Source organism: Stenella coeruleoalba, assembly GCF_951394435.1.
Source record: "Stenella coeruleoalba genome assembly, chromosome: 15".
NCBI lineage: Eukaryota > Metazoa > Chordata > Mammalia > Artiodactyla > Delphinidae > Stenella > Stenella coeruleoalba.
Window position 1 is genome coordinate 14,823,329 of NC_137161.1, and position 24,284 is coordinate 14,847,612.

At 50.0% G+C, this 24,284-nt stretch overlaps 3 protein-coding genes across 3 annotated transcripts in view; 1 reads left to right on the top strand and 2 right to left on the bottom strand.

Moving 5' to 3' along the window:
• Positions 1-658: 658 nt before the first annotated feature.
• TNNC2 (troponin C2, fast skeletal type) lies at positions 659-2,285 on the top strand. The gene is made up of 5 exons (XM_079943726.1): positions 659-706; positions 847-990; positions 1,083-1,197; positions 1,360-1,496; positions 1,768-2,285. The coding sequence occupies exons 1-5, from the start codon at positions 697-699 to the stop codon at positions 1,797-1,799; spliced, it is 438 nt and encodes a 145-aa protein (XP_079799852.1). The 5' UTR covers positions 659-696; the 3' UTR covers positions 1,800-2,285.
• Positions 2,286-6,460: 4,175 nt separating this feature from the next.
• Positions 6,461-9,621, bottom strand: UBE2C (ubiquitin conjugating enzyme E2 C). Its single transcript, XM_079945212.1, has 6 exons — positions 9,487-9,621; positions 8,899-8,926; positions 8,053-8,139; positions 7,395-7,599; positions 7,228-7,287; positions 6,461-6,773 (listed from the first exon to the last, which is right to left on the bottom strand). The coding sequence occupies exons 1-6, from the start codon at positions 9,585-9,587 to the stop codon at positions 6,715-6,717; spliced, it is 540 nt and encodes a 179-aa protein (XP_079801338.1). The 5' UTR covers positions 9,588-9,621; the 3' UTR covers positions 6,461-6,714.
• Positions 9,622-10,572: 951 nt separating this feature from the next.
• Positions 10,573-24,284, bottom strand: part of DNTTIP1 (deoxynucleotidyltransferase terminal interacting protein 1) — a 25,083-nt gene continuing 11,371 nt past the window's right edge. Inside the window, exons 5-13 of the mRNA XM_079944635.1 lie at positions 20,951-21,019; positions 20,632-20,688; positions 20,429-20,487; positions 19,549-19,594; positions 17,495-17,553; positions 17,333-17,393; positions 12,962-13,033; positions 11,028-11,083; positions 10,573-10,943 (exon numbers count right to left, since the gene is read on the bottom strand). Coding sequence (XP_079800761.1) covers positions 10,805-10,943; positions 11,028-11,083; positions 12,962-13,033; positions 17,333-17,393; positions 17,495-17,553; positions 19,549-19,594; positions 20,429-20,487; positions 20,632-20,688; positions 20,951-21,019 — 618 coding nt within the window. The 3' untranslated portion in view covers positions 10,573-10,804. The remainder of the gene's footprint in view (positions 10,944-11,027; positions 11,084-12,961; positions 13,034-17,332; positions 17,394-17,494; positions 17,554-19,548; positions 19,595-20,428; positions 20,488-20,631; positions 20,689-20,950; positions 21,020-24,284) is intronic.

Consider the following 24,284-nt stretch of genomic DNA (forward strand, 5'->3'; position numbering starts at 1 on the left):
GTGCCTGACTTCTTGGGGGTCCCAGTGCCCGGTCTATGGCCTGCCACTTGGTCGGTGCTCAGTAACTTTGCCTTGCATTATCATTTATTTGACAACAAACATTTATCGAGCACCTGTTAAAGTACCAGGCATTGCGAGGAGGCAGGGAAAACTGGAAAACGATGTTGGAATCATTCCGGTACTTTACAAAGCCTTCTCACACCCCTGATTTCAGCTCATCCCTGAAAAACTGCTGAGAAGAGATGAGGGGATGAGGGTACATTTAGTGACTTGCCCAAGATTACTGGGGGGCTCCTGAATTGACCTCTGATTGACAAGCAAGAAGGGCATAATCCCTAGTTCTTTCTTTCTTTTGGGCTGAGCTGCGCAGCTTGTGGGATCTTAGTTCCCCAACCAGGGACTGAACCCAGGCCTTCGGCAGTGAAAGCACAGAGTCCTAACCACTGGACCGCCAGGGAATTCCCCTCCCTAGTTCTTCAAAAGCGGGGTTGGGTGCTGTGGGAGCACGCGGTGGGGGGGGGGGCAAGTTTGGAGCTGTTTCTCAGGAGGACTAAGGGGCACTTACAGAAACGGGGGTGCAGAAGAATGGGGTTAAGTCAGGAATGCGCTCCAGGGCTTCCCCTTCTGCTCTTTGATGGTCTGTGTTTCCTGCAGACGGACCAGCAGGCTGAGGCCCGGTCCTACCTCAGCGAGGAGATGATCGCTGGTGAGTGGGGGTGGGCGGGCTGTCCGTTGGGTGGCTGTGTGCTGGGCAATGTTTGGTGTCTAGGCAGGCAGGGAGGGTGGACGTGAGGCTGACGGTCCAGCCAGGCTCACCTTAGCCCTCGGCTCTCCTTGCCCTGGCAGAGTTCAAGGCCGCCTTCGACATGTTTGACGCTGATGGTGGCGGGGACATCAGCGTCAAGGAGTTGGGCACGGTGATGAGGATGCTGGGCCAGACACCCACCAAAGAGGAGCTGGACGCCATCATCGAGGAGGTGGATGAGGACGGTGAGCGGGTGGCCCTCCGAGGGATGGGATGGTGGTGGTGGAGAGGAGCTGGCAGCCAGGGCTCGGGCTCCCTCACCATCTGCTTCCCTCAGGCAGCGGCACCATCGACTTCGAGGAGTTCTTGGTCATGATGGTGCGCCAGATGAAAGAGGACGCCAAGGGGAAGAGTGAGGAGGAGCTGGCTGAGTGTTTCCGCATCTTTGACAGGTGCATTGGGGGCCTGGGAGCCGAGCGAGGCGCAGAGCCGTCTGAGTCTGGCCAGCAGGGCACGAAGGTTCTCGGGGTGGGGATGTAGGAGGGGGCGTCCGGCGTGGCCCGGGCAGGTCGCCCCGGCCCGTCCTGAGCTCCGCCCTGGCCCTCCGCCTGAAGGAACGCAGACGGCTACATCGATGCTGAGGAACTGGCTGAGATTTTCCGGGCCTCCGGGGAGCACGTGACAGACGAGGAGCTCGAATCCCTGATGAAGGACGGGGACAAGAACAACGACGGCCGCATTGACTTCGACGGTGAGGGTCTGGGGAGCGCGAGGAGCGGAAGACCGAACCAGGCTGGAGAGTCCGAGCGTGGCGCCCACGCGGGAGTCCCTAGCCTTGAAGGCGGGGCGGGGCGGGGCCAAGCTCCTCCCCACCCCCTGCGGGCGGGTAGCGGGGACCTCCGGGAGGTTTTGTGCAATTTATCTACAAATGACAAGGCACCCCCTCTGCGAGGCCGGAGCCTGGCCAGACCTGCCTCGCCCCTAGGGGACCCCTGACCGCCTCTCCGTCTCCTTCCCCGCAGAGTTCCTGAAGATGATGGAGGGCGTGCAGTAAGAAGTCGGCCCTCCCCTCCGCGGAGACTGCGCGTCCTTAGGGCGTGGGGACGTCATCGCCGCCCGGTCCCACTCCCGGCCCCGGGAGGGAGGCGCGGCCCCTTCTGGGAATGTGTCTAGAAGGAATAAAAGGAAACATTGCAAAGCGCGTGGCCTGAGTGAGGGGAGGACCGGGATGGATCGGGTGTCGGGAGCCGCCTGGTTGGGCCGCTGTCCAGGGCGCCACCCCAGTTGGAGCCACCCGAGCGTCCTCGGGTCCGAACGCAGCGGGACGCGGAAGGCCGCCGGGTCGCGGGAGCCCGAGGTGGCGCTCGATGCCCTCGGAAGTTTAGCGACGGTCTATCTGCAGCTGGCGCTAGGCGTGGCAACTTGGCCGAGGGGCTGAGTGGCTCCTGGCGCTTCCAGGGTCCCCATTGCTTCTAGAATCAAATCCTAATTCCTTCCCCTCCTTCCCACTGTTACCCCTTCCCTCCTCGAGAGGTTCCAGTCTCACTGGGCAATCGATCGTTCTTGCTGTGGAAGTGGGGTGCACTTTTAAGCCCTCCAACCTTTGCACATGCTGTTCTCTCTCCTTGGAATGCCCTTCTTCCTCTTAAAGTCTTGGCAAATCCTTCAACACAGCTCAAATGCCATCTCCAAGATACCAAGACGCAGCTCAGATACCATCTTGTCCTCCCTTGATCCCTGCCCTGACTGGCTGCACTCTGGCGCCCACACCTCTTTTGTAAACAACTCAATTACAGCCGGCGTTGGGTCAAAGCTAATTAAGGGCAGTGGTAGCTTGGCTTTCCTCACGCTCAGTTTGAATCCTCACTGCTGGTGACAAACCACTCTCTGCTTCCTTCCCTAATCTGTAAAACGGGGACAGTGATAGTACTTACCTCACAGGCTTGTGAGAATAAATTAATGTGTGCAAAGTGCTTAGAACAGAGCCTGGCACGGAGTCAGCATATAATAAATGCTATTAGTAATATCATTATCATCTTGAAACATTGAACTCTTATTCATTGTTGCAGCCCTCCCTCTCCAACTCCCTGTTCTCTTCTCCCCTTTCTGGCTCGTTCATGTTTCCTGGATTATTTCCAGCTAGGAGCAGTGGATGCCTACTGTGTGCTGTGCAGGTGTTGTCTCATTTATCCACACAGCCCCAGGGGCAGATGCCCTTATTTCCATTTTACGGTTGAGGAAACTCAGGCAGAGTGGGGTGAATTACCCAGACAAGTAGGTAACAACCTAGATGATACGGCTGTGTGGTGGAAACAGGAGCAAGACCACCTACCTGTTGACAATTCTACCAGGGCGTCCTGAGTGTTTCAAACTGGCCCTGCCTTAAACTAGTAAATCTCCCTCCTCCATCTCGTTCTCCTGTGTTGCCCACCTCAGGGTTGAGACCCAAGTCACAAATTCTGAAGCTCATTTTCCACCTCTAATTTACTTACTATGCCCTGCTACTTTGTCTCCTTACCTCTACATCCCTCCTCTCCAAGCCCACTCAGCATCATAACTCAGGCCATTATCATTGCCCTTCACTCTCTAGACAGATGGCAGCCAGCAGGATCTTTTCAAAACCAAATCTGACCACGTCACTGCCCTGCTCAAGACTTCATTAACTGCTGGTTACCTCCCTCGCAGCCCAATCTCCTTCTCCAGAGAGAGCCCTCCTTGACCCTCCTCATCTTCATTAGGTGCCCCACCTCTGAGCTTTCATAGCAACCTGGGAGCCTAGCACCCAGCTCCCGCCCCACCCAACCCCGTGCCGCGCAGCTTGCGGGATCTCAGTTCCCCGACCAGGAATTGAACCCGGGCCATGGGCAGTGAAAGCCGAGAACCCTAACCACTAGATTGCCAGGGAACTCCCACACCCAGCTTTTATTGAGTGCTTACTATGTGCCAGGCACTGTTCTACAGTTCTTCATCTATCCTATGAGGTAGCTACTAATATTTCCATTTTACAGAGAGGTTAAATATAAGTGCCCAAGTGTATACGAGTAACATAGGGGTGGATCAGGAATTCTAACACAGTTCTTCTACCTTAACCACCACTTATTCTACACCATTGACATGCCTACTTACTCCCTAAACTTCACCCTCCCTGAGGACAGGACTGTGTCCTCTTCCTGCCTCATCCCCAGCCCCCAACATAGGGCCTTCACCTTGTGGGCACTCAACCACTGTACTGAATGAATGGGAATAATGATCATCACACCTTCTAATACTGACTGCACTAGTGTTAGAAATCTAAGTCAAACTGACTTACACCAAAAAGGGATTTGTTGGTTCATGACACCGGGATGCCAACGCACAAACTGGAGCCCAGAGTTTCAGTGTCATCTCTCAGCTATTTGTCTCTGCTTGGCTTTCTTTCATCTGCAGCCGTCTCCACCAGCAGCCCAGACTGACTCCCTCCTCTTTTAGCAATCCTAGTAGTAAAATAATTTTACTTTCTTGCAGAGATTAATTCCAGGAAACACCGATTGGTTCCGAACGACAGTGTAGAGAGCTGGGTCTCTGTGACTGACACAGGTAGGTCATGTGACCATCTGGGGGAGTCAGACACCATGGTCCAGGAAACCGCATAGAGAGGCTTCCTAAGGAAGGCAAAGATACATCCACTTTGGCCAGCATTTATTAAGAAGCAAGTGTCAGGTTCTGAGGTCTGCTCATCTCAGACATCCTCCAGCCTGGTGTTTGTCTTCTTTTTTTTTTTTTGGCCTTGTGGCACAGCATGGGGGATCTTAGTTCCCCGACCAGGAATCGAACACTCACCCCTTGCAGTGGAAGTGAGGAGTCATAACCACTGGACTGCCAGGGAAGTCCCAGCCTCGTGATTTTCAATTTGAGAGAGCATCAGAATCACCTGAAGAGCTTATTGGGGCCAGGAATTTACAATTCTAACCAGTTCCAGGTGAAAAGTGGAAGGACCACACCTCAAGAACACCGCTCTGTACCTTTAACTGGAGCCCAGCAATGACACCACCTGGGAGCTGATTAGAAATGCAGAGCCTCAGGCCCCACCCAGACCAACTGAATCAAAATTTGTATTTGAATAAGATCCCAGGCAGATTTCTTTTAATTTATGTTTGGCTGCCTTGGGTCTTCCTTGCTGCGCGCGGGCTTTCTCTAGTTGCAGCGAGCGGGGGCTGCTCTCTGTTGCGGTGTGCGGGCTTCTCATTGCAGTGGCTTCTCCTGATGCGGAGCACGGGCTCTAGGCGCACAGACTTCAGTAGTTGTGGCTCACGGGCTCAGTAGTTGTGGCTCTCAGGCTCTAGAGCGCAGGCTCAGTAGTTGTGGCACACGGGCTTAGTTGCTCCGCGACATGTGGGATCTTCCTGGACCAGGGATCCAACCCGTGACCCCTGCATTGGTAGGCGGATTCTTAACCACTGCGCCACCAGGGAAAGTCCCCCCACGGGCAGATTTACATGCACAGTAGATTGAGCAACACTGGTCCAAGCCCCAAGGAGGGAGCCAACAGCACAGTCAGAGATGAAGGAACTGATTAGAGGACATCCAAGTTCTAGTCCCAGACCTGACAACTCCAATCCAATCCCACATGTGGCTGCTGGCTGGGGGCACAGGGGTCCGGGCTAGCTGGAGTAGGAGGAAAGTGTGGGTGAGAACCTTCCTGATGACCTCCTTGCTGTCTTCTCCCCCTCCCCCCAGGCCTGCACAACCAGCTGCAGGCAGAGCTGACCAGGTTGGGCGAGTAGCCAACACTCAGGCCTTGTTGGAGCACACCTGGGTGTGTCACCTAGATCTTCCTGCAGGACCTGGGCTGGGCCCAACACCTCAGCCTACCTGGATCCAGCTGGTCGGCACAGGGGTTTCCTCCCAGGGGCCCAAAGGCCTGTGGCAGGCCAGTGGAAAGATGGCCCAAGGGGCCGGGGCTGGCTGGGTCAGTGGTGCAGCAGACAGAGGAACTGCTGGTGGAGATGAAGCAGGAGGTGAACGTGTCCCTGTGGAGCATGGAGCCATCTATGGGGGACCTGGGGCAAGGGGTGAGTTGTGACCTCAGTCCAGAAGGCTTCCCCTGGCTGTCTCCGCAGTCCCTGGGCCTGCTGTAGGGTCACCTGAATGTCCTCTTGCTCCTTTTTCAGGGTTAAAACATCTACAGTCAGAAAGTAGGTGGCTGATCCCCACCTCCTACCCCCTTCAACGCACGCACACACACGCGCGCGCACACACACACTCTCTCTCTCTCTCTCTCTCTCTCTCTCTCTCTCTACAGCTCTATTTCAGCCTAATGTCTGGTTCAGCCTCATCTGCAACATACCTGGGGCAACTCCTATATTTGCTAACATTCTTGGTGCATGTCACCACACCATAGAAATTGGCATTTTGTTATTTTTTTAATTAATTTTCATCTATCTATATTTTTGGCTGCACTGCATGGCTTATGGGATCTCAGTTCCCCGACCAGGGATTGAACGTGGGCCATGGAAGTGAAAGCGCTGAATCCCACCCACTAGATCACCAGGGAACGCCCAGAAATCGGCATTTTGTGACACCCATTCTATAGATGAGGAAACAGATGCAGAGCCATAAAATAACTAAGGTTGCAACGGAGCAAATCCTGTCACCCCACTGCACAGCTCTACAGCCCATCCGCTTCTCCTACTCCCTGGGTGGAGGGGCAGGGCAGGAACCCAGATCCTACACCTGACCTCTGCTGATCCTGCGCACTTCCAACCCTAGGGGAACTACAAGACAGCTACTTGTTAAAAAAACCCCAAAATGTATTTATTTAATATACTCATCACAAGGGCTTAACCAGACACTTAATTTAAAAAACAGAAACAAAACAAAAATGACACCACAGATAAGATACAGGGTCCTGTACAGAAATCGAGGAAAGGACAGACCATCTAAGGGAAAAAAAATAAAAAGACAACAGAAGGAGAGCTGCACATCCTGGGTCAGGGCTCTTGGCTGGAGACGTGCTTTGAGTACGTTTCTTGCAGGTACTTCTTAAAGGCTGGAAGAGAACAGGCAGGTCTCAGTGAGTGATGAGGACAGGGGTTAAGGTGGCTAAGAGGGCAGCAAGGATATAAATGTGGGAGGAGTTTGGGGAGGGGCTTCCCAGCACAACAGATTGACCCTCTGCTGCCCACCCAGCCAGGACTCCTGGACGGGCTCTGTTTCCAGGGAGGCTGGGGAGGGGACTAGGGGCCCTTAGCAAGCAAGTCATCTGCACAAAGCTTTGCCTTCTACTTAAAAACCCTCCCCAACCTACATTAATGTGGAAAGGGTTGGTTCTTCCTGATTTTATAGCAAACAGGCAAACCAGAAACACCAAGGCAGAGGTGGAACTGGGTTACCTGCCCCCCAATGACATATTCCCAAGTCACTGGAATCCTTTTGTTGTTTGAGGGAGGCTTTGAAGGTTGGGGAGGGATGGCCTGGTGCCCTGAGAAGGACAAAGGACTCACCTGTGGGGTTTTTCCAGAGCTCGGCGGCATGTGTGTTCAAAGGGCTATCGATGTTGGGTTCTGCAGGTGGAGAGAAAGAGGACGGTCAGGTGCGGGTAGAAGAGGCCGCCTGGGGGAGTTCTGACAGGTTCCCAGGTTGCAGGGGAGGGGCCGGTCTCGGCAATCACCTCCGAGCAGGCTCTGGATGGAGAGCAGGATGGTCCTGACGTCGTACAGGGCGGACCACTTGTCTTTCAGGATGTCCAGGCAGATGTTACCCTGGGTGTCCACGTTGGGGTGGTAGCAGGGCGTGAGGAACTTCACCGTGGGTGCATTGTAAGGGTAGCCGCTGGGGAACTCCAGGGACAGTTTATACCTCAGGTCTTCATATACCTGGAGAAAGAGATTCGGGGAGTAACCCATCCACCTTGAGCCTCAGTTCCCACCCCAAACCCCGCATAAGGGACTTGCCAGGACCCCTGAGTTTGTCTGGGACTTGACAGAAGAGAAAGCATTAAACTGGTCTGGTACTTTCTCCCATATCTGGTCACTGGGGTCATCAGTGATCCTTTGGTCTAAGGCCCACTGGCCTAAGTCCTCAATTGTCCATTCTTGTCCTTGCTGTCTGGCCCCCTGTCAGCATCTAAGATGGAGAGCCCTGCCTTAAACACAGCCTCTTACTAGAGAGAGGGAGATCAGGGCCACAGGCTCAGGGCACAGAGAGCAGGCACAGGGGAGTGTCCCGTCAGCCGAAAGACTCGAAGCAGACCCGGCACTTGGATTTCACGTCCCACCTCTCCCCAGACTCAGCTAAGTCACACTCACCTACCCCAACCCTATACTTACTGTGCCAGCTGCTCCATGGATGGTCCCCACCCATTTGAAAAGGTTGTCTGATTCAGGGAAGGCAGAAATTCCCTTATCACCGGACATCTGGGGAGGAAACACAACACGTGCTGGGCTGAAGCGTACGCTCCTGGGGGGCCAGTGGGTGAACCCTTTCTCCTTAACCTCATCACATTTTGATGCAAAATAAAGCAACCAGGCCAAATAGATAGGCTTTCCTGAGGAAATGGCTGTATCCTCGGGGCTCAGCATGCCTCTCCGGGGAGTACTGGGATGATGGAGGTTCATCGCCAGGCTAAGAAGGGAGGGGTTGTGCAGGGAAACAGAAGGCAGCTCTGTAACCACAGTGCTGGCTGCTGGGAATTCAACTCAACATGCTACTGAGTGCTGGTTACATACGAAGCCCAGAGACTACTCACGGACTGGGAACATAAACAATATGGTCATTGAAGGATTTGACTTGAATATCCAGGGTTAACGTAGAAGAGATCGTCCAGGAAAGAAGCATTCTGAGGTACGACAGGATTGGAAATATTAAGAAGGATGGAGAGTTGGGTGTGGATAAACCTTAGGGCAGGGAAGTAGGGCAGGGGGAGGGTCTCGTATGAGAGCCGTATTTCAGGGATAACTTTATTGTGGGAGGACGGGACTGGGAGTAGAGACTCTCTGGAGAAAAGGTGTGTAGGTGAGGTGGATTACCTTCTTCCCAGAAGAGAACAAGCTGGACTCATCTTTTTACCCCCATGTCTATCACAGAGCCTGATGTAGGAGAGGAGGCTACTGATAAGTGACTGGGAGGTGGGAGGGAGGACCAAATGGTTGGGGCTCTGGGCATCAGTCACTCACCATGAGCGTCATCAGCTCCTGCTGTAGCCTGCAAAAAGAGCACTCGGGGTCACCTGGGAGTCTGGATGGGTCAGGGCTCCAGGTGGTGCATCTCCTCCCACCCCAATCTCTGAAGCAGCTGTCACGGAGGCTCCCTCTACCCTGAAGTCGGACTCAGCTGGGGGCACAGTCACCCCCAGTTCCACAAGAGGGTCGTAGTGAGTCCTCCTCACTCTCCCTAATTCCAGGCTCCCACAGGATGGCTCTGGCTTATTCTTAACCTCGTCTGCTTCTCTGGCGTCTCTCTCGTGCCGGATCTCAATTTCTCCCCTCTTTCCTTCCCCCTCCCCCGCCGTCCTCCAGCCAAGACACCGAAGGTCCCCGGAGCATCCTCATCTTGGTTCACCGACGGAGGATCCTGGCAGCGGCCATACCCCTTCCGTCCTCCTTCGGGAGGGTCTCTAAGAGCAGTCGAGCTCCTGGCGTGTCCCTCTACCTCCCATATCTCACCCGTTCCAGGAGGAGGTGGGGGTCCCGGAAGTCTTCGCTCTCGGCCCCAAAGGCCCAGGCTGTGCCAGGCCTGGCGATTGTTACCTCCACACCACTCACCTCTTGCCCACGGGGCCCCGGGCGGCGCCCCCGCTGTGCTCGGCTCCTTTACGGGCGGCAGCAACGCTGGCGGCAGCTGGGTCGCGATTCTGGGAAGCCATCCGGGTGGCACTGAGAAGGGAGACAGGAACTCAGACTACACTGAGACCGCGGCTGCAACTGCGGGTTCCCGGGCCCTTCCGCCCGCGTTTGAATTGTAACCCTCCGGCAGCGCTGGCCTATCAGCGGCTCGCTTGGGTTTGATCCAGCCAATGGGGCGCGCCAGAGCACTCTGTCACCGGGCAACTGCTAGAACCACCCACCAGAGTACCACCATTGGGCGGCGGGATGCTGCTTCTGATGGGCGATTGGCAGGAGAGTGGCTGTCATTAATTAACGAAGCTGTAGCGGATTGGCCGCCTTTGGAAAACGCCGACCATTAAAGGGCTTAGAAAAAGTCCACGTGGGGTGAATCCTTTTAGGTCAAACGCCCGGCTACTGTCGGGGACACCCGGCACGACCGGCCAGGATCCCTTACTCCCAGGGGAAGGGAGGGTCTCCAGTCTTGGGGCCTTGGTACTCTTCCCTCAAACCGGAAGCCCCAGCTCCGCCACCTGTTATCATGTCCTGGGCACTTTGTTGGGGCTTTAAGAGCCTGCACATTCAGGCGAGGGGAAAAGCTAGAGGCTGATAGCCAGGGCCAGGGACTCCTCACTGGAAAACAGGTTCATCGGCTGCCTCTCCAATGGTTTGCTGTGTTCCCTTGGGCACATAATTTAGTGTTTTAACCTGTAGAATGGGGGTAATAAAAGCCACCTTGCATTTTTCTTCTGGTTTGTCATCAACCTCCCATGGTGCCAGCCATCACCACATTCTGCTACTTCCATACCTTAGTTGGGTGACGAAATAGAAATAAAGGGACACGGAAGACTGGCAAGGTACGTGGAGCCCCCAGCTTCGTCTCACAAAGCAGATACGCATGGGGCACTGGGCTTCCTGGGAATAATGTGGGGTGGGGAAAGGGAGCCTGGTCCTTTTTTCCTTCACCCACTTCCTCAAGAGCCCTTGATGTTTTGTCAGCGTGCACAGGCAGACCTCACAGCAGGCTCACCATCTGTGTTTATTACAAACCATTTAATTGCTGCTTATCCCAATAACTTTACAAATATAGAACCACATGCCAGTCTGGGGGTGTTGTGCAGTGAGTCACTACAAACTAGCCCAGGCATAGCTTTAATGCCTCTGAGATCCATCTAGGAGCAGTCCCAGCAGTGGCCTCCGCCATGTGGGTAAGAGGGCCTTGGAGGAGGGCTGCCAACTGTAGCCAGGGGACCTGGCTTCAGGTCTGCAGAGGCGCTTCGACAGCACGATGCTCATTCTCTGTCCGGAGTGTCTCCATGTACTTCCGCATCTTCTCAACCATCCAGGAGGGCAGGACAAAGGATTTCAGCTCCTCTAACTTCAGGTCCAGGCATCCTCTGGAAGAGACATTGAGGAGGAGAGTTGGAGCCAGGGAGGATGTAGGTCCAGGCTCATCCCAGGGGAGGGAGGGCAGGTTTTACCTGTAGTCATCGCTGGCAGCGAGGTCCCGGATGTCCTCCTCAATGAGGAGGTAGGCCTGGGGCAGGAGCAAAGGAGAGTCGTCATTGCCTCTGATTCATTTCAGTCCAACTCGATTAATACTTTATTAAACACCTCCTTAATGTAAGGGCTGGAAGGTGGGGGTGTGTAGTCATAGTTTATAATTTAGCAAAGGAGAGTAAGTAGGGAGAGGCTGTCTGGGGAATAGTTTCTTGAGACAATCTTTCACTCAAGTAGAAAATTTATGGGTGGGAGAGTGGGGAATGATGATTAATTTACTTATAGCCGTCGTCCCTTTTACAAAGGGACCCTGAGGTGGCTTAAAATGAAAGGGCCAGAGGTAGAAAAATACACATGGAAATAGGAAATTAGGAGGAAGCCATATGTGAACTCTGGAACTAAGATAATTTGGTTTTGAACTTCGTGGCAAAAGGGGAAACATGATAAACCGCACTGCTGTCCATTAACTGGGCTGTGTTGTCTGGGGGCCTGCAGAACTGCTGTAGCACAATGCCATGGTCTGCAGCAAGAGAGCCCTCTTGTGAGCCTACCATGTGGCGCATGCTGTCCATCACATGAGACAGTCTTCTGTGGGAGACATTTCTTTCCAGTCTTAGGGTCAGGAATAACTGTGTGTCCCCTGAGACATTTGACTGTCTTCATCTTAGGGGCACTGTGAACTATGTGACAGATCAGTTGTCCTTGAGTGGGGCCTGCAGCCGAAAACCTATGGACTTGCACTGGTCTCCTGGGCTGGCAATTTAAAAAATCCCTTTTTAAAAACTAGTCTTTCTTGTGGCTTAATTTTAGATCCTGCGTTGCCTTTTTATCCTCTCTATTTCTTATTTATGTATGTGTCAATGGTAAGTTTCCTGAAATATTTTTTGAAAGAGTGTAGCATATAGTAGAAAATAAAAAAGATAGCTTTCATTGCCAGAAAGGAGATGGCATACTTGTGAGGCCGTTGAATTCTTTCTTAAAAAATAAATTTAATTATTTATTTATTTTTGGCTGCCTTGGATCTTCATTGCTGCTCACTGGCTCTCTCTAGTTGTGGAAAGCAGGGGCTACTCTTCATTGTGGTACGTGGGCTTCTCGTTGCAGTGGCTTCTCTTGTTGTGGAGCACAGGCTCTAGGTGCGTGGGCTCAGTAGTTGTGGCTTGCGGGCTTAGCTGCTCTGCGGCATGTGGGATCTTCCCAGACCAGAGCTGGAAGTTGTGTCCCCTGCATTGGCAGGTGGATTCTTAACCACTAGCCACCAGGGAAGTCCCGAGGCCGTTGAATTCTAATAGGAGCAGTCCCAGCGGTGGGACTAAGTGAGTCTTCAGGTGGGGGACAGGGCATGTGATGGACAAATCCCTCCATGATAGTTTTAGAACACATGCAACGATGATTTTCCTAAGGTTGTTGCTTGATTTGAGCTAAGAACTCTTTAAGTAGAAGTGATTCTGGAAAGGGCTGCCACGTGTGGCAAACAAGTTTCGCTGCATGTGCTAATTCCTTCTGACAAGGGGTGCGGCCTGGAGCACCGTGTTGAGAAGAGGTTCCATAGCTGATTCTGGGGGAAGAGTTGTGATGGAGGAGTGAAATCTGTCAATGGGCAGCACATGATGGGAAAGCAGTGTTCAGGACATCTTGTACCTGCCATTCTTACATACAGCTAGTATGATCTACATATGAGGGTGCTGTGGAAGGGAAGGGGGAGGTGTGTGGGAGACCTGGGGTCAGGCGAGGGAAGCCAGGGATTACAGTCTAGTCTTCAGCATGAAGGAATGGGCCCTCTCTACACTTACAAGTCTCCTTTCTCACACTTGTTGGGCATGGAGTCTCTCAGATTTGTGGGTAAGCTGCCACCAACAGCCCTGGTCCCTGGGCAGGGTGGGTCTCCAGCAGTGGCACGTGTGGCAATACTTACCATCTTCCCCCCTGTTGCCCGCATGTGATGCTGCTCGGCCAGCCAGTGCTTGTCCTGGGGGTCAGCTGCATACTGTGAGGGATGAAGGCATGGGGAGGGGGGGAGGTTAGCCTGGTGTGATGGGCTTTTCTCTTTGGTCCAGAGCATACTCTTGGCCCTTGAGCAGTTCTTAGCAACAAGACCTTGTCCTAGCCTGGTGGATGTAGAGGGTTTACCAACCTCTTCAGAGCAAGCAGGGCTGAGCCCAGGAGGAGGCCAGGGTAGGGAACCCAATTCCCCGAGGTTTAGTACACCTCTCATTCCTGCCCCTTTCCTTTTTTTCAAAATTTAAACTTTTTTTTTTTTGACTGTGCCACGCGGCATGGAGGATCTTAGTTCCCTGACTGGGGATTGAACCCGCACCCTCTGATTGGAAGTGCGGAGTCTTAACCACTAGACCGCCACGGAAATCCGAAAAAAATTTAAAATTTTAAAATTTTGGCCATGCCACGCGCCTTGCAGGATCTCAGTTCCCCAACCAGGGATTGAACCCAGGCCATTGCAGTGAAAGTGCTGAGTCCTAACCACCAGACCAGCAAGGAACTCCCCCCTTTCCTTTCTCAAAACACAGCACTTCCAGCAACTGGTCAGATCGTGACTATTATTTTAGAGCTGTACTCCTCTTTGAAGAAATGATCTGAGGTGGCTTACAACACATGTGACTATTATGGTGACCAAATTTTCTAAAACAAAAATCAGGACACTTCATGACCTGGAGGAGGCAGAATAGCATCGTGGTTAAGAACTTAGCTGTGGGGTTCAGAGCTCAGCCCACAGGGAATGCGCGTGGTAGGGAAGGTTGCAGGTGAGCATGTGAAGGTGGCCAATCTGGCCTGGTGGGCTTTTAGGGGGCGGCAGTTTAAAAAAAAAACACACAAGAAAGAAAAAGAAAGAAAAGAATTTGATTCAGAAATTCTGGTTTCTGCTAATTATCAGGTGGTGTAAATGTAAGTGATGATTTCCTTGAGACTCAGTTACTTTTTTTTTTTAAGTTTTCAAAAAAATTATTTATTTTTGTCTGTGTTGTGTCTTTGTTGCTGCACACGGGCTTTCTCTAGTTGTGGCAAGCGGGGGCTACTCTTCGTTGTGGTGCGTAGGCTTCTCACTGTGGAGCACGGGCTCTAGGCGTGTGGGCTTCAATAGTTGTGGCATGTGGGCTCAGTAGTTGTGGCGCATGGGCTTACGGGATGCTCCGCAGCATGCGGGATCTTCCCAGGCCGCATTGGCAGGTGGATTCTTAATCACTGCGCCACCAGGGAAGTCCCAAGACTCAGTTTCTTCATTTGTAAAACAAAAAGTAACACTTATCTTATAGGGTTGTTGTTAAGAATAAAGGAGATAGTGCATAAAAGGTGGTAAATATAGTATATGACACATAAGTGCCCAATAAAAGTAGGTTTTATAAAATAGGCAGATCATTTGAAATGGAGACCAAGCTGGGAAATCTGTATGGTTACTACAGATTTAATTATTTAAATCTGTAGTTTAATTAGTTCACTTCCCAAGTAATATAAATATTAATCAAAACTTTGAAAGTGTGTACTTCCTGACCCAGCAACCCCATTTCCAGGGATTTATCCTTCACAGTCATCCACCCGTGCATGCAGGGATGTCTGGTGCAGCACCGTTTACAACAGCAAAACTGTCGGAAAACACTTCAACATCTATAAGTAAGGGAGCAATGAAATGAATGACAGAAAATCTATTCTGTGAATTCTGCACAGCTGTTAGAAGTAAAATGAGGGAGACTTAATAACATGGACAAATTGCTAAGATATTATTCCCTAGATCTGTAGTGGCCAGCACACTTTTCCCGTAAATATTGGGTTGGCCAGGGACTTTCCTGGTGGTCCAGCGGTTAAGAATCTGCCTTCCAATGCAGGGGTCGCGGGTTCGATCCCTGGTCAGGGAACTAAGATCCCATTTGCTGTGGAGCAACTAAGCCCGCGTGCCACGACTACAGAGCCCATGCACTCTGGACCCCGCATGCCACAACTAGAGAGAAGCTCGCATGCCGCAACTAAGACCCGACTCAGCCAAAAATAAATAAATAAATATTAAAAAAAAAAAAATTGGGTTGGCCAAAAAGTTCATTTGGGTTTTTCTGTAAGATGTTACAGAAAAACCCAAACGAACTTTTTGGCCAACCCAATATTTTAGGCTTTGGTGGCCACATACATCTTTGTCACATAATCTTCATTTTCTTTTAAAAAAATCACCCTTTAAAAATGTCACCACTCTGCGTTGGACAAAAACAGGCTACAGGTTGGATTTGGCCCACAGACCATAGCTTGCCCTGCGTTAGAATGTAAGCTCTATGAGGGCAAGGCGTTGTCTGTGTCTGTTTTGTCCACTATTGTATCTCTGGCAGTTTGAGAATGCTCAGCACTCGATATTTTTTCAGTGAATGAATGAACTTTGGGGTGAAAAGAAAAATCAGAATGTATATAGTATGAGCCCAATAACACAAACAAAATATCACTAAAGGACAAGGACACACACACACTCACACACATATAGACAGGAGACTGAAGGATGCTACCATGTTGCTGGGGGTGACCCCTGGGGGAGAAGAGTCAGATTCAAGGGTTAAGAGGAGCTTTGTGTTTTGCTCCCTGTTAGCTTCAGTGTATTGTTTGAATCTTTTTACAACAAGAATGGGTTTACATATTATTTCTATTAACAAAAGTTAAAAAGGAAAAGAAAATTTGAATAACGCCTTTAGGACAGAAAAATGGGCAAAAGATAGAATAGGCAGTTTACAAAAGAAGCACAAATAGACTCTAAATGGATGAAAAGATGATTATCACTAATAAAGAATTAAAAGTAAAAACAACAAAAGTATTTTCCCTCCACTTATTAGCCTGGAAAGATTACAATGAGAGATAGCATCCATTGGTAATGACAGTGTGGGCTGGGAGTTTATTAAAAATGATGGGTCTAAGAATTGGGAATGTATGCTGGTAATGATGACCATTTATTGAGCCCTTGCTAGGCCAGGCACTGTCTGGGAGCTTTACTGTGCTTTCTCTCTCTTTTTTTTTTTTCTACAGAGGAAGTCAGTTGTGTTTTTCTTAAAGTACAGTTGATTTCCAGTATTATATTAGTTTCGAGTGTACAATATGATTCAATATTTTTATAGCTTATACTCCATCATTTAAAGTTATTACCAAAAATGGCTACATTTTACTGCATTTTCTCTTAATTCCACCAACCCTAAACGGCTGGTTTGCATCATTCTGATTTTATAGATGACAAAACGGTCTCAGAAATGTGGAGCCACTTGCCCAGGGTCACACAGCTAGTAAGTAATGGAACCAGGACTGAAATGATACTCTCAACACTGTGCAACAGGAATCTGAAGTAGGTCCAAGAGCATGTCCATTTGGCAGATGATGCAAGCAAGGGTCCTGGGAGACGCAGATCTTACAGAACAGTCAGGCAGAGAAAAGGGTAGGGGAGGAAGGCCATCAAAGGGAGCAGCAGGAGTGGAGACACTAAGAGAGGAAAATGAAGCAGCAGCAAGCACACCCAATTGCCCAGGTGTTGGGAATCCCACAACATAAGACTGAAAAAAGAGAGGAAGTAGGTATGTCCTTTGAAGAACTTGAACTTGCACAGAATGTAGTAGACAGAGCCCATGATTCTGGGACCCCAAGGAGCTGTGTAGTTCTGACAAGGGGCACTAAGCCTTGCACACAGGTGCAAAAAAATATATAACTTGAACACATGTGCATTACTTTTTTTCTAATATATTTGGATGCTTTTGTGACTGATAAAATACAAATTCATTTAAGAGGGTGAATTCATACCCCTCCCACCCCCAAGATTTTCTCAAACAGTGGACACCAAAGCATAGCTCAGGAGAGGAGTCCTGTCTTTGAAAAAGGTTAGAACTGCTGCCTTGCTCCAATTTCTTTATCTTATAGACAACTGAATACAGCAGTGGTTAAGATCTCAAGCTTTGCAGAAGACAGAATCCTAACTCACCACTTACTAGCTGAGTAATTTTGGGCAAGTCACTTAGCCTTCCTCAATCTTTCTTTTTGTTTTATTTTAATTTGTAAAATAAGGATAACAATACCTATCTTAAAGGACAGTTCCAAGAGATAATGTAAGTGTAGCACTTAAAACCGTGTCTGGTACACAATAAACATACGAGGAAGGTCACTGTTACCACTGAGGCACAGAGGTGCTGAGTAAATTACCAAAGGTAAAGGTTAAGGGCAGAGGGGCACAAGAACCCAGATGTTCTGACTCCCTGATGAGTGTTTACTCCCAGTGCCACCTGCTCCACTGCACTGGTCTGCCTGACTCCCAGCACTCACCTACCTTAAAGAGATGTGGATGCTTGATGTAGATTCTCCCTCTGGTGCCCCCCATCCCTAGGGCCCTGCAAAGTAACAGGGAGTGGTAAGGATCCCAGCAGTTGCGGTCCTAGTGGTGGGCCCCCGAGCTCCCCTCTCCCTCAGCACCAAAACTCTTTAGACTTACTTGTTGGCTCGAGATCCCAACACAAAGGTGGTAGACTCGTTCAGCCGAGCTGGGTCCCACTGTGCAAAAAATAGAGAGGCTGGTGAGGCTGAGCTTTATCTGGTGGGCGGGACACAAACACTCCTCCCTGACCCTCTCCTACCACCACCCTTGTCCACTGTTCATCAAACAGCTGATTCAAGAAACCGAGTACTTTTAATATGCTAGGTCCTCTGCTCCATACAGGGGGTGGGGGGTGGAGGGGTGGAGGGTAAAGGAATGAATTGGAGATAGTATCTGTTCTCCAGGGGGCCACAGACGTAGGTACAGATAATGATGCCATCATGAGATGGGCAGTGACATAGATGAGTGCACAGCCTAATGGGAGCCAAAGGGAGGGTAACAGGACGGCTTCCTTGAAGGGGTTAATTCCCAAGTTGGTTCTGACAGGGAGAGCACAAGCTGGACAGAGTAGAGGGGAGGAAGGAGGGGCAGCATGAACAAAGGCATGTGAGAGCTGGTTTGGCTTGTTGGAGAAACCACAGCGATTGTGTTGCTAAAAGAGAGCAAATTAGGGAGTGGCAATTGACGAGGCTGGAGAGGAAAGCAGAGAGGGGCTGGGGACCCTTGTACACTATGTGGACGGCTTTTCATTTTGCTCATTCTGTCGGTGATGGGGAGTCACTGAAGGCCTCTAGACAGGGAGAGCCGGATTTGTGCTCAAGACAGCTCGCTCTTCTGCAATGTGGTTAACGGGCATGAAGTGTCGAGGCTACAGGCTGGGTGGGCAGTTTAGAGGCAGTTGTAATTAGAGCAGTTTTGAAAGATGAAGGCTGGAGCTAGGATGGCAGTAGGACGAAAAAGAGGGAATAGGAACTGTGAGAAACGTATTTAGGAGGTAGAATCATCCGGGACTTGACTGGATGTCTGGAGGAAAAGGAAACGAAGAGGCAAAGATGACTCGAGTAGAAAAGGTCGAAGCAGGTCTGGGGAAAGGCTGATTTCAACTTTGGATATGCTGAGTTTGAAATTCTATGGAGATTCCAGGCCGAGAGCGCTAGCAGACACTAGGATATACAAGCTTCAAACTAGAGAGAGAGGTGTGGGTCAAAGAGGTAAGGCAACTTCAGCACATACTGGTCCCCGAAACCATACGAGTGGATGCTTTAGATCATCCAGAGAGAAACTTTAGGTGGACAAGTGGGCAATGGAGAGAATTCTGGGGAATGCCTACTTGTACGGGTCACTGCTGAGGAAGGACTCACCAGAGAGAGAGAAGGGGTGTCTGGAGTGGAAGAGAAAGGTCTAGGAGACTCTAAGGGAGCAGAGTTGAAGAAGAAAGGTGTGGTCACTGGTGGAAGCAGAGGGCCAGTACAATAAGGGGCGGACCGTTTCTACTGGACACAGCTGCAACCCGGACAGTGGAGCTTTCACCTACCTTACTGGGCTTCCATGTATGATTTTAGTTGAAGAAAGGATTCTACTCTTAAAAAAGCTTGCAAACAACTGTTCTGGAGGCAAGAGTTAAGAGCACAGATTGGTGTCCACGGACCTTGGCTGGGTTTGACACGGCTCTGCCACTTACGCAGTACGTGACTTTGGGCAACTGTGTGGTCCTTAGTGTCTTCAGGTGTATCAAGTGTATAAGATAACCAGATAAAATAATATAATTTCTGCCCAGGAGGTAGGAAAGAAAGCTCCTGAACCACAGAAGGGTAACAGAATCTACCTCATAAGGTTGTTATAAAGATTAAATGAGGGAATCCATACAAAAGATTTAGGGCCGTGCCTACGACATGTTAAGTACTGGATAAATATTAGTGACAACTAGCTTTTACAGGGAGAAGCCTTCAGCAAAGACCAAGCCCTCTCTCTGTTTTGCCCCTAATTTCAGTCCTTACTTGGGATGCTTCTGGAAGGCCAGAGTTGGGAGGTGGGGTGGGAGGTGAAAATGGCTCTGGAATGGCATGCACATGTCCTTCACCACCCCCAGCCCCTTTCCCTCAAGGTGGAGCCCAGAGCCTGGATTGGGTCTCCTTGGGACAGCAGTCACTGCCATGCTCACATAATCATACCTTAGGACCTTCCCGACGAATTGGTTCACAGGATTTTGGTTTCCATCTGATTGGAGGGAAACGAAGAAAGGTGAATCCCCCAAGATCAGGCCTAGGACTGGAAGACGGTTTGCTGCTGCTGGTGGGAGCTCCGCATATACTCTCGCTCCAGCCCTGGGTGGACTGCTTCCTGGTGCTCATTAGAGGAGGTGCAAAGGGAAAAAAGCACAGGGACTAGGAGCCATTCGAGGACTCGCTCTGCTATCACCTAGCCATGTGGGCAAGTCCAAGAACCTCTCTGGGCTGTAGTTTTCTCATCTGTCAGGAGGCGATAACAGCAGCAACTCCCTGTCTTGTGTTAGTGAGGAATGAACGTGCTTCGGGCCGGGGACAGAATCTAAGGCATGAGGATTAGGCTCCCACATAAAGCTCTGTTTGACAAAAGATTCTGTTGCTTTAAAAATCTTTGAAAATGACCATCCTGGAGGCAATGTAGTACAGTTTTGCCCTTTATCAGCTGTCTGACTTTGGGTAAGTAATTCTGTTTCCTTATCTGCAAAATTAATTATACCATCCTTAGGGTGTGGTTGTAAGGATTAAAAGATCAAGTATATATAAGGTATTTAGACCAGTTACGGCACATCACAAGCATTCAATACACACTACCAATGCAAGACCTCTGGTGTTGAATGAAGCTGTGCTGAACTGTTCTGGGGTAAAAACAGGATACGACAACCTCCTCACTGCCTTCTTTCCCCACCCCTCAGACTAGAGAGCGCTCCCCTCCACGGGGACCTGGCACAAATGGATCTGATTTTGCCAGGCAGAGAACTCTGGTCTCTTTTCCTCCCGGCCCACTCCCTCCCAGCTCCTCCCTTTGGTTCTGTTGGCCCCTACTCACACCATGCCTGCGGCTGCACGGTCATTTGACAGGATGTGTCCCGGAGGTCGTCCCTTCCTCTGCCATAAAGAACAGGTGTCAGTGGCCTGACCCTGTGGAAGTCCCCACCCCACTGGCAGGTCCAGGGTCACCTGAAGGAGATGGTTTCCCAACGAGACCAAATGACGCCCTTTCCCCAGCCAGAAAACCAGGAGATGGTTTACCTTTTTGGGAACGGGGCTTCCTCGGTGGGCACACTCCTCTTCTGCCTGCCGGCCACGCTGCAGGAGAAGGGAAAGGAGTCAGTGGGAGGCCAGTGGCCGGGAACTGTGGGTCCCCTGGGGCTGCAGAAGACAGAGCCCCTGGACCACACCCTCCAGCCCCTCCCTGAGCCGGGACTCAGCAGCCCTCCCAGCATGATGCTATTTAGACCTGGTCCCACAAATGGGTGGTCCGTGGAGCCTCCCCTAGGCCACAGAGTTCACCTGCCTCCCATTCTGATCGGTCTCCCCCTCCAAGACCTGAGGACACAGTGACTCTAACCTTTATCCCTGGAAGCTCATGGGTCAATCTGGGTATTACTCTTTCTCCATCTGAAAACAGCAGTTTAGCCTGAAGGGACAAGACCAAGTGTTAACAGTCACTATTTTGGTGGTAAGCCTCTGCCCCCATTTTTATAGACACAACTTCAAACTGGGTTAAAACTCTTTCATGGTCAGTACAAAGGGACCGTGAGATATGCATACAAATAGATATCTTTTTTAAAAAACTTGAATAATTCATGACCATTGTTGAAAAATTAGAAAAATGTAAATAAGCAAAATGTAAAAAAATCAAATCTGAAACCTCAGTACCCACAGAATACTATTAACATTTCAATGTAAATTCTTCCTCACTCTTTTCCATGTAAACACATGCTATGTATTTTTTCTAACTAAATGCACTGATATTAAACATATTCCTCAGTAAGCTGCCGTTTTTCGCTTAATAAATATTGAGTGCCTAGTGGTAAGTGCTGGAGACACAGCAGTAAATAGCACAAGCAAGGGCCTTGCTCTGTGGAGCTCATATTCTGTGGGTGATCCGGATGATAAGCAAATAAACAAACATATAAACAAGGTGACTTCGAATCATGAATTTTTCTCTGAGAAGGAAAAACCCTAGCTAGGCAGATGTGATGGAGAATCACCAGAGGGGAGGGCTACTTTGGGTAGGTGGTCAGGGAAGGCCTTGCTGAGAAGGGAGCCTCTGAGCTGAGATGTGAAGAAGGAGCCACGTATAGAAAAGGCTGAGCAGAAGCGTGTTTCTGCCGCAGGAAGGAGTGCAAAAGCCCTAAACTGGGAACAGACGTGGCTCATTTGAAGAAGAGGATGGCCTCTAAGTAATGGGAGAAGGAGAGAGTGGTGAGCGAGGAGCGTGGGGAGGCTGGCAGGGCCTTGCAGGCCTGTGCAGAGTCAGGATCACGTGACCTCTCGGAGCAGCATTTGACAGCCCTGAGAGCGCTCTCCTTCCGGAAACAGTCTTCTACTGGCTCCTGTGGCCACATGCCCTGGTTTTCCTCCTACTTCTCTGGCCACCCTTTTTTTTTTTTTTTTTTTTTTTTATTTTTTTTTCCTTTTTTTTTTTTTTTTAAATTATAAATTTTAAAAAAATTTTAAAAATTATAAATTAATTTATTTTATTTATTTTCATTTTTGGCTGTGTTGGGTCTCCGTTGCTCCATGTGGGCTTTCTCTAGTTGCGGCGAGAGGGGCTAATCTTCCTTGCGGTGCGCGGGCTTCTCATTGTGGTGGCTTCTCTTGTCGCCGAGCACAGGCTCTAGGCGCATGGGCTTCAACAGTTGTGGCACGCAGGCTCAGTAGCTGTGGCTCACGGGCTCTAGAGCGCAGGCTCAGTAGTTGTGGCACATGGGCTTAGTTGCTCTACGGCATGTGGGATCTTCCCAGACCAGGGATCGAACCCATGTCCCTTGCATTGGCAGGTGGATTCTTAACCACTGCACCACCAGGGAAGCCCTCTGGCCACTCCTTCTTAGCCTTCTTTGCTGGCTCATCCTCCTCAATCTGGTTCTTTTCATTAGATATTCTGTCTGCTCTCATTTATGCTTATGGCTTCAGTTAACACCTATCTCCCTAATTTTCTATCTTCAGTGGTAGCCTCTCCTTTGAGTTCCAGATTTATGTAACAGTCTGCCCCATGTCTACGTGTAGATGTCTCAAATTTGCGAAGTCGAAAACTGAACTCATGATCTTCTCCTCCAAGCTTTGTCCCTTTTCAGTGAAGAGTGCACAAATCTCAGTGTGTAACTTTGCACACATCTGTGTGGTAATTTAATTCAGACCTGTACTGCCTAACTAGGCTGTAGGTTCTATGAGAGCAGGAACCCTGCCTGCTCATTTGCCATGTTAATCCATTCAATCATTCGATAAACAATGTACACATATTAAGAGTCATATTCTAGGTCTGGGAATACAGTGGTGAATGAGATCAGGCCTCAACTGCTGTAAAGCTCAAGATTTTAGCAGAGGTTGGGGATGGGAGGGAGGTAGAAAATAAACATGTGTACTATTAATAATTTCAGATTGAAATAAATGGCGGAATAAACAAGTAAGGTGATAGAGATTAAATGGAGGTGGAAAGGGAGTAAGATGGCAGTGGGGTGGGGGGCACTACTTTAGATGGTGTGGCCAAGGAAGGCCTCTCTGATGAGGTGATATTTAAGGTAAATCTAAAGAAAAGAAGGAACCAGCTTTGTAAAGAGTTAAGCGTATGCCAGGCAGTGAGAACAGTGTGCCTCTCAGTGAGAAAAGCAAGTGCAAAGGCCCCAAGCCCAGTGTGCTGGAGAAGCAGAAAGGATTCCTATACAGCTAGAATGTAGTCAGTGAGGGGGAGGTGGGATGAGATAAGTTAAAGAAGTATGCAGGAGAGGTCTAGGTAGGGCTCTGTGGGTCATGGTAAGGCATTAGGGTTTATTCTGCCAGCAATGGGAAGTCACTGGAGGGTTTTAAAGAGGAGAGTGACACAATCTGATTCATCTTTAAAAAGATGGGTCTGGCTGCTGTAAGGATGGAGTGGAGGAAGGCAAGAGGGGCAGTAGCTCAGGGCTGAGATATACATTTGGAAATCATCACCAGTTAAACTGGCTTCAAAGCCACAGGACTAGATGAAATCACCTAGAACGAGAGGCAGCCACAGAAGAGATGGGATTTGTGAACAAAGCAAAACAAAGAGCGCTGTTCACCACTCAGCACTACAAGAGTTAAGTCGTAACCCACTGCAAGTAGACAGTGCACCCCGAGAGAAATTCAGGATGAAAAACAGGATGAGGCACTCTGTGCTTTGGATAAACAGGCCCTTAGACAGTTAGATGCATATCTCAGGGAGAATCTCAATGACCCCAGATTCTTGCATCTTCCCATACATAGAAAAGCAGCAAAATCATTAACTTAAGATGTCTGTTCTTTGTCATCAGCAGTAATCTTTCACCAAGACGTATGCTTGACTGCAGCGCCTGCCCCCCCCCCCAATCATATATAAACCACCTCTTCGGAGCAGTTCCCTCAGAGCCACTGAGAGGCTGTCTCTAGGTACAGTCCTCAGTAAGTCCCTGAATAAAACTTAACTTGCAACTCTTACATTGTGTGTTTGTTGTGTGTTTTTCTGTAAGTCGACAGGTCTGAGGACTGAACTTGGGAATGCGTCAAGTTAGTAGCAGAGAAGAAGAGCTGAGGAAAGTGAGGAGGAGTGACCGATGAGGCTGGAGCAAAGTCAAGGCACTGGAGCCAGGAGAGGAGTGTTCCAAGAGACATGAAGTGATCCACTGCGACGAATGCCACCAAGAAGCTGAGTAAGCTGAGCGACATGGAGGTTACTGGTG